General features: G+C 41.4%; 1 protein-coding gene across 1 annotated transcript; it reads right to left on the bottom strand.

Annotated features, from left to right (window-relative positions):
• Positions 1–5,396: 5,396 nt before the first annotated feature.
• LOC120031523 (E3 ubiquitin-protein ligase TRIM69-like) lies at positions 5,397–6,917 on the bottom strand. Its single transcript, XM_038977312.1, has 2 exons — positions 6,675–6,917; positions 5,397–6,445 (listed from the first exon to the last, which is right to left on the bottom strand). Exons 1-2 carry the CDS (start codon positions 6,694–6,696, stop codon positions 5,877–5,879), a joined length of 591 nt encoding a protein of 196 aa, XP_038833240.1. The 5' UTR covers positions 6,697–6,917; the 3' UTR covers positions 5,397–5,876.
• Positions 6,918–9,618: the final 2,701 nt, after the last annotated feature.

Below are 9,618 nucleotides of genomic sequence, written 5' to 3'. Positions count from 1 at the left end.
GGTGACCGCCCCAAGTAGTCCAGCCCTTGAGGCCAAAATGGAAGCCCCAGCTGAGGACAACACCGCCACCACCGCAACCTGAGAACAGTCCCTGCACTCCTCCAAGGGAAACCCCACAGACCCATTATCCTATCCTCCTCCACCACTGTAGACAGACAATCAAACACCCCCCTTACCAAATAAGGAAGAAATCACTGCTACTATCGAGGCTGGGACTTTGATGTAACACTTGTAATGCTCGAACATGCTGTAGGTTGTTATGATAGCTAACTCACCTGTACTAACATTATCTTTGAGATACTTTTTTCAATTCACAGATACTTTTCACAAGATAGGAAATATAAGCAAACGAGTTCCATTTTAGTTGTTGTTGTTTCTTTTTTAACTTTCTATGCTGCATACTCTTTTTTTAGTGTGTAAACTAGAGCATGACTGCCGGTCTGCCAACAAAATCAGTTGCAGAGTTTACAAGTAAAATGTTAAACCTAGCTTCTTTAGATATATTTTACGTTCAGAGGTGTGCAGAATGGTTCCACACCCTTTTATATAGATATAGGAACAACAGAGTGGAAAGTGAACATTACTCAATCTAATTCAACTACATCTATGACCACCTACTCCATTTGTGGAATGATAAAACCTTTGATGATGCCTGCTCTAATCTCAGCATGTGAAAAACAGACCTAAACGAAAGCACGAACAGCTCGTAAATTTGCAACTGACATTTTTTAACTCATATGATGAAACCAATGACATGATTTAGCCCCCTCAAGGACTTATAAATGTGACTATGACATAACGTTCTCGTCAAACTGGATGAATTTAAATCACCTTTCTATCAAACTGGACTGGATTCCTTCTCCTTGTGACATTCTCTAGTAGTTTTCCTGAAACCTGGGAATCTGTTAATCTGGAATTTTTCCTGCTGGTCCTCTGCCATCCTATAGAAACATCTAGAATGCTTGAATGATGAAACATCCTGATACAAGGGAGCCCCAGCAACACTAACACCTGAATGCTGAATTCTAACATCAATTCCTTCTGCTAAACTGAGTCTAACTTTTGTTTAAAATGTATGTCTCATGTGATTGCGCTCCCAACTACGTGAGAGACTGTATTGGTAATAAGGTGTTGGCCAACTCTGACTGACTGTCCCAGTGGATCTCTAGAATCAGTTTAATCCAAGACAAAGAGCTTGTTTTGATCCTTGACCTCACCCCAGCACCTGAAGACCCCAAGGACACACCTCAGCACTTTAAGCAATCCCCAGTGAATCTTGGGAAATGTAGTGCTGATTGTTATTGTGCTGACTACAACTATGAGAGTGGGAGAGGGAGAAGAGGAGGGGTCTGGTGAGTGATGTCATTGGCTTAGTCCTAACATTTAAAAAAGGAATCCTCCCTTCTCTATGTCCTTCTTTACTTCTGTCCTTCCTTCCTTCCTTCCTTCCTTCTGTACTCCCTCTTTTCCTTCCTCTCTTGCTTGCAGCAGGTAGTGAAGTACAGTATTATGGCATGGTTTTATTTGGCCAATAGATGTAGTTTTACTGTAGGTCCTGCCCTCTTGACTTCTCATTTATAGATTATGGGTCAGCCTTTATACCCCATGATGACTTATAAAAGTACAGTATGAAAGTATAGTCTTCCCTGAGATAATAGAACAGATCCATGTCAGACTATTCCTTGCCTACACACATCTACATGCGTTAGTCGTCTGAGCTACATACTGGAGGCCTTGAGCCAAATGTAGATATGCTCCACGGCTCTGATGCCTAGTATGGTGATCTCACAGTACAGTAGACATGTAGTTCTGGTTATTTGCTCCAGCCTAAAACAGACACTTCACAAATAGGGTTAACCCACTAGCATCCATCCACAGTACTGGATATGATGTCAAGGCATGGGTTGATGTGTTCTAATAGCCTACCCTATTGCCATTGGTCTCTCTGACTGTCCTAAAAAGGTCCTGCGAGAACTTCACTAACTATTAACTCACTGTACCACCATCTCCAGGACTGTGCCATGATGCCATCTGTCTTTAGTTGCTTGAAGCTATGTTGCTCTAGCCTAGATTTACAGTGCAATAAGACTTCGCTGGTGGTTAAAACTCCTGTAGCCGCTATGTGTTACAAGAGGAGGTGTGCAGATACATTTTGCTTGACAAAAGACATATCTCTACCTCAGTGTTTTAACTGACCGTCGTGACAGACACCATGAATGGTACATTGAGTTCAGTGGACTACATCTAAAAGCATTTAGGATTTTTAAGAGAAGCACAAATAGGAGTCGTGTTAAGTTCACCAACACATCAATCAGTTGTTGGAACACATAGAAAGTACATCCATCTTCAACTTCAAACGATGGCCTTTCTCTTTCTGAACACTTCCACAATTCTAAGACGTTTTTTAATGCTAAAATGAATATGAGAATAAAATGAAAGTTAAAAGCCATATGGTAAGATAGAGATAGATGTTGATATGATTAGTACAGTATATGAATCATGATGAATACAGTATGAATACATTAGTGTTTGAGGTGCCTAAATTCTTTGCTATATTGTCATTCAACTGATGTAAGTGATAAAATGTCAAGGATTATGTAAAATTCTACCACTGAAGACATTTGGCTCCACTCTCAATCTCAATCTCGACCGCAATGCTCGTTAAGCTCTTTTGTGTGGAGCCGTAACACCTATTTAGGCAATACTAAAAGCAGTGTTTATCTGTTTCTGCACACACACACACACACACAAACACACTCGCTTATGACCCTGCTGACGAGGTTCAGCATTGTAAATATTGCATGTGTAAGGTTTAAAAAGTCTCCTCTCAAAGGTTGAATGTGTTTAGTGTATAGAATGGTCGTTGTATTGTACTTGATGATGTAAAAAAGCTAATCTAATTTCTCACCTGTGCAAAGCCTACGTGCTGATTATTGAATATACTGTATACACACAAACTAATCTTCACTAACTTATAAAATACAACTTGAACAACTGAAAAGGGTAAACACAACTGAATAAGTGCATATTTTTCCGTGTCACAGATCTTCGAATAGATCTCTAAAATATTTTGATTGGATTAACTTTTATTAGTACTATTTCAACCCTATGATGATAACACTCACAGTATAACACCCTTACATAACTTATATATATAAATAAAAAATACAGAATTATCTATGTCACTTTAAAGAGAAAGACGTTTATTGCAGCATGTCCACATGATCTCCTCAGACAGTATTATTATTATTCATATTTTTCTGCTTTTATAAAAGCCGTCTGTGTGTGTGTGGAGGATTGATCAGTCATACTGTTATCTTCATCATGACGTTTGCGTGTGTGTGTGTGCCTGTGTGATCGTACCTGTGTGTGTGTGTGTTGTGCGTGCCCGTGTTGTGTGCATGCATGCGTGCGTGTGTGTGACACATCATTTTGTATCTGTGTCTAGGTGTAAGACTGTAGCCTACGTGTGTGCAATGAAAAGAAAATCACAACTTCAGCTGTATGTCGACTTCACATATCCATGCTTAGAAATTATTGTCCTCAATGATCTGCTTATCATCTGACATTTGTTTAGAAACCGGTCTGTGTTTGTCCAGAGTCAGTATGTGGTTAACATCACACAAACCTGCACCTCTGAGGTGCTCTACACGGGATGACTCTCATCTTTGATTTAGTGCCTCAAATATGAAATCAAATATTCAATGGCTAGTCAGCCTATATTCTATAAATACACTCCAAGAGGCACCGTTTGGTTTATATGATGTAGGGTGGTGTCAGACTAAACAGCGGTAAAGTACTATATGCAGACCTGACGACCTTATAGGTCTACTGTACTGTATATAGAGACACAACACAGTCAGGAGATACAGAATATTGTAGTCAGGACAGGAAGTGTTTAATATAAAGCACTCAGACACTCAGTCATGATTGGAAGAGTGATAAATTACCTAGTTGCTTGGTATTTGGTTGTCAGGGTTTATTTGAATGTGCATTAGCATGAGATGAATAACATCATATTGAAGTGTATTGTGTAACTTGGTGAGACAGTAACTGCTGTACATCTTAGGAATTCAGTGGCACTGTTTGTATGTAAACAGCAGGTTGAATTCAAAATGGATGCCAAAGCCTCAAACAGTATTTGAGATCTAGCCCTCCTGAAGTGGAACTGAGATGTGCATGTGGATGAATTTCACATGTTTTATACCACTACTGTATTATAGCGCTTCCCAAAAGAGGGGGTAATGTAACAAACCTACCCTTGGTAACCACATTACCAGCACCTCCTAGTGAGTCAATTCTATTTGGGATGGTTGGTTAGTGTCTGGGTCTTGGGACCAGAAGGTTGTGGGTTCAATTCCCCCCTGGCTGGGACAGACCCCCCCCCCAAATTCACTCCAGTGTTCTCATTTACGTTCCTTACACTATGTGAGCGATCTCTCTCTGCCCTGATTCTGTCTGTTTACTCCTTCTGCTGTGATGGCGTGTGTAGCGTCCTGCAGTCTGTTGATCTCCTCCCTTTTTTCACGACACACAGGCGTTTTGTAAAGGAAAGGTGTTATTTTCTTTATTTCATGTCTAAAAAAATATACGAAGAATAAACTAAAGATTATGAGAAAAACATCTAGTGTCCTTTCCTTGTCATTGATTCTGTACTTTTCCAAAGCTTTGAATTTGTCATAATGTTATTCGGGTAGGTAGGCAGGCCATAACGTGTGTGCACTTAGATTTTACGATCTCATTTCGTGGAGCACTTTTCTCCTAGCTGTCTATCTGGCACACCGTGCATAGTGTAAGATATCATACTAATGGCCACGCTCACTGAGGAAGTATTGGTCTCTGTAAATGTGACGGTGTTGTCATGCTACCTCACGTCAGTCATCTTACTCAATGTCACACACATTTAGTTGTTTTCCCACAGTGTCACCCTGTGTGTCCTACCCCCTCTTCCCGCCCCCCTCCCCTACATTGCTCCCATACCCATGCCACAATAGATACGTCATAAATGGCACCTTAACCCCTATTTAGTGCACTACTTTTTAAAGGGCCCATGGGCCCTGGTTAGAAGTAGTGCACTATATAGGGAATAGGGTGACATTTGGACTGCAGACAAAGTGTCACAGCTGTGGATGCATGACCACAGTATTTATAGATGGGCCAAAGGTAACATCATTGTGCAGTTAATCCCTCCTGTTAAGTCCTGAAGCCCCGGGATATCTACCCCCACTAGGATACTGGCATTTGGCCTTTGCTCATTTTTGGGACTTGTTTTAGATACCTTAGTGTGGTTTTTCTACATTCATAACCTATTATGTGACAATATGACAAAAATATCACATTCTGGTGTTATAAGCACAGACCAAGGTTTTGTGTTAATTTGTTTACCTATTTATTTGTGTATTTAATGCCAATAAAATGTAAATATTTAAACCACAATGCAAACAACTGAACGCAATGGCATAAACATGAATTGATAGTGCTATACCATAGAACTGGTTAGGTACATGTCAGTGGAGGCATGTGGGAGGATGGGCTCATTGTATTGGGTGGAATGGAATCATTTGAACAGTATCAAACACATCAAACATATGGAAACCTCGTTGACTCCATTCCATTGATTCCATTCCACTGCAATTAGCCCGTCCTCCTATAGCTCCTCACACCAGCCTCCCCTGGTAAGTGTAAATGCATATCATAAACTCATTGGATTTTTTTACTGATACAATTTACATCATGCTTCCAGCCAGCTATGAAATTATACCTGAAACATACACTGTATAAAACAAACTATTTCCAAATTCTATCTATCCTTCCACCGCATCCCCAAAGGAAATATACTCCAGTACAACCTTGGTTCTCCTTGGTTCTCTGTACTCTCATATAGAGGGGCTGAAGAGGTTTAGGGGACCCAGGTTCCTCCCATCATCTGTGTCACACGGGTTATAGAAGGGGATCAGTGGAACGAACACCGTTTCCATGGAGAATGTGTACAGTGGCGTCATGGTAACAGCGTTATAGAACGCTACTTCCTCCTTCTCACAGTCTAAGAACACTCCGATCCGGACGGGCCTGATGGACACCGGGACCTTGGTGGGTTTGGGGTCTGTACAGGCCAAGATGGCCCCTCCCTTCAGGGATAGGGTCCAGAGACCGCTACTGGTCCCACTGGAGTCCATCTCCCCCCTGTGGACGTCCTCCCTGGCCACACCCAGCCGCCACGCTGTCTTGCGGCCCACCTCCACCTCCCAGTAATGGCGTCCGGTGATGAAGCCTTCTCGGCCCATGACACTGTAGTAGTAGTGGAAGCAGCGGGGGTTGGGTGGCTGCTCCTCCTCCGAGGCCTTGAGGATAACTTTGTCCTCCTCGAACCACACAGAAGTGCAGCTGGGGGAGAGGGTGAGGAGGGGGTGGGCTGTCTCTGGGTCAAAGGTCACTTCAGCGATATCTGGGAGGGGGAGGGGGGGCTCAGGTGAGTTGTTGTAATCTAGAATTGTCTAATGGTATGCTGTATGTGTAAGTGGATCCCTTAAAGTAGGAATGTAAAAAAACATATACTGGTACATTAGCACTACGTCACTAGAAGGCGTAATCTCTTAAATTCAGCATTATACACATTGTATAACAAACAATACTATAACAATTCTAATGTCACAGAATGATATGATGTGCATTACTTGGGTACAGGCAGCTCTTCATGTGTTTCCATATCCTGTACTGGATGGGCCCCACAAAGTGTGCTGATCGCACCTCCACATCCACCTGTGGAGGGGGTATGAAAGCCACCTGGGACCTGCGGGGGGGATGAGAGAGGGAGAGGTGCAGGGGAAGAGGAGTGCAAAGATGGATGAGAAACGGACCCGAAAAGAATGTGAAAGGAAAGGATTGGGAAATGAGTGAGAAAGAGAGGGTAGAGAGAGTGAAGAAAGAAAGTGGGATGCCAAAGAGAGGATACAGAGAGAGAGAGAGAGGGAGAGAGTGGAGAGAAGAAAAAAGGGATGCCAAAGAGAGGATACAGAGAGAGAGAGAGAGAGAGAGAGAGAGAGATTGAGAGAAAGAGAAAGAGACAATGAGATGCCAAATATGCAAGATGAGAGATGATGGCCGATCAGGAGAAGGGAGTGATTTGTGACACGAGAAATAGATGGAGTCATAATCAGTTAAATAATGAAATATAAACACTTGCCTTTTCAAGAGGTCTTGAATCTCCTTCAGAGAGAAAAAAGGAGTGGTCATTACAGTAGTGAAAGACTTAAAGCACTCAAAACAACATAGCACATAACAGTGTATTTGTTCCACTGATAAAGGTGCCCAATAAAAATGTATATTCAATTTGTTTTCCATCAGAAAACAAATCAAAATTGTGCCCTCGTGAACTCAGTATGCAGTTGATATTCTCTCTCAATCATTGTTTGGTGCCAAACCTCAGCTAGTCCTCCAGGACTGCACTCTGTTGCTTTTTGTCCACCAACCTTTTAATGAGAAATTGATTTAGACCTGCAAAAGCAGGCAAGTAGACTCTTTAGCCAATGATTGATCAAATTAGTGCCAGAAGAGAAGGCAATAAGCTAACACGGTGGTCCTTGAGGACTGCAATGTCAGCGTAGGCTAGCTGTTGTGGATGCTGAAAGCAGCAACCAGTAGATTCTGTGGAGGTACTCCAAGCTTCTCATTCCCCTGACTCTCCCCAAATCACTCCCTCCCTCCTGCCATTCATCACATTCTCTGTAACACTTTGCTCTCCGACCTTTCATCATAAGACCTGGATGACGGTGTCGTAATAATGACATAAGAGTTGTCATAAACAGTTATGACAGTTTGTCTCATCTTATGATCATTGATGGTGGCCAACTCTCCTCATGGAGAGCTACTGCAGTGTGCAGGCTTTAGTTCCAGCCCTGCACTAGATTTACATGAACATTTTAGTAATTTAGCAGACGTTGTTATCCAGAGCGACTTATAGTTAGTGCATTCATCTAAAGATAGCTAGGTGGGACAACTACATATCACAGTCATAGTAAGTACATTCGTCCTCATTAAAGTAGCTTTCAGCAGTCAGAGCTAGTAAGAGGGAAAGTGAAGTGTTAGTTCCCAAAAAGCTATTTTTTGGGCGTGAGGGGAGGTGTGAGGAGGGGTTGCAAGGGGGGTGCTGTGGGATTAAACCTTTGGTTAAACCTAAAAGTAACATAAATGCAAACTAATATACAAAACATTAAGAACATCTGCTATTTCCATGACATAGACTGACCAGATGAGTCCAGGTGAAAGCTATGCTCCCTTATTGATGTCACGTGTTAAATCCACTTCAATCAGTGTTGATGAAGGGGAGAAGACAGGTTAAAGAAGGATTTTTAAGCCTTGAGACAATTGAGACATGGACATGGTGTTCTTAATGTTTTGTACACTCAGTGTATATACAGTAGAACACATTTGTTCATGTTGTACCAACTAGATTTTTCATTCTGGAATTACCTATCCAAATTTCGTCAATTGGGTTATAAGCAAATTAAATACATTTCCTGTTAATCAAAATATTAAGTTTGTTCCATAACATGAAATAATGACTCCAAACACTTTCTTTAAATAATATTTCCACATTAACTGGTTACGATATTGTAACCAAATGGTGACCATCTCATCAATAGAAGCCTTTCCATGCACTTTAGTATCACAGTTCTTAAGCAGATAGCATTTAAGATCCAGTCCTGGCAGTGAACATATAATCATTAAAAAAACAGAACACATTACCATGGATTACCATTCACTCTCACGGGTGGCCAAAAATAACAAACAGAAAGCCACGCCCCCAATAGGCCATGCCTCCAACAATTCTGATAGGCTGCCACTGCTACATTGCTCTCACCACTATGCAACATTGATGCCCATGAGGTGTTGAAAGCAATTTAGAAGCTTTCATTCAATTTAAAAAATCACATTGATCTGTCAAATTCGTTATTTGATTTCAGGCAAATTGAATAGAATAGGTTGAACGAACCAAATATTAATTTTGGATCATACCATTTAGAAAAAGCACTTCAGGTAAACAACAGTGCCATCCCTCTTTTTACAGTGTAGAGGTGCAGTGCTAGAACAATAGCCTGAACACCCTAACTCACTCACTTTGAGCAGTTTGGGACTATCCTCCTCGGCCAATTTGTTGTTTAGCGTGGCAATGCCTCTCTCCAGATCTCTTCCCTGCATGGCGATCTTCTTCTCTCTCTCCCTAAGCAGCTTCACCCTCTTCTCTTTCTCCTTCTTCAGTCGCTCCATGTCCATGGTCTCCTCTTCGTCCAGGAAGCGATGGAGGTTCTGGAACTCAGCTCGGACCTCCCGTTCCAGATTATCAAAACATCTCTGAGAGATAGATAGAGAGACAGACTTTACTATTTTGTGTAGTAGGTTTTACTATGTTTTGTTACTATATAGTGGGTAGTAGAAGGATACTAGCCTGGTTGAGAGAGACAGATTTTTCAGCTTTAACCAACACGCATCAATTACAGTACGTTAATTTTAATGCTAAATATGTAAATACTACAAAATATGTATCATAATGTTGCTAGATAACATTTCTCACCACTATCAGTCAAATTGCTTTTAATATTACTGACACACTAATACATT

Source organism: Salvelinus namaycush, chromosome 37 (assembly GCF_016432855.1).
Source record: "Salvelinus namaycush isolate Seneca chromosome 37, SaNama_1.0, whole genome shotgun sequence".
NCBI lineage: Eukaryota > Metazoa > Chordata > Actinopteri > Salmoniformes > Salmonidae > Salvelinus > Salvelinus namaycush.
The sequence above is the reverse complement of the archived record's forward strand: the minus strand, read 5'-3'. Positions and strand labels throughout refer to the sequence as shown.

Bases quoted from the DNA above. Each gene is read 5' to 3' on its own strand.
- LOC120031523 (XM_038977312.1), bottom strand. From the start codon at position 6,696: ATGAAGAGCTGCCTGTACCCAA. The intron at 6,446-6,674 runs GTAATGCACATC...TCCCCCTCCCAG, and splicing joins GAAGAGCTGCCTGTACCCAA to ATATCGCTGAAGTGACCTTT.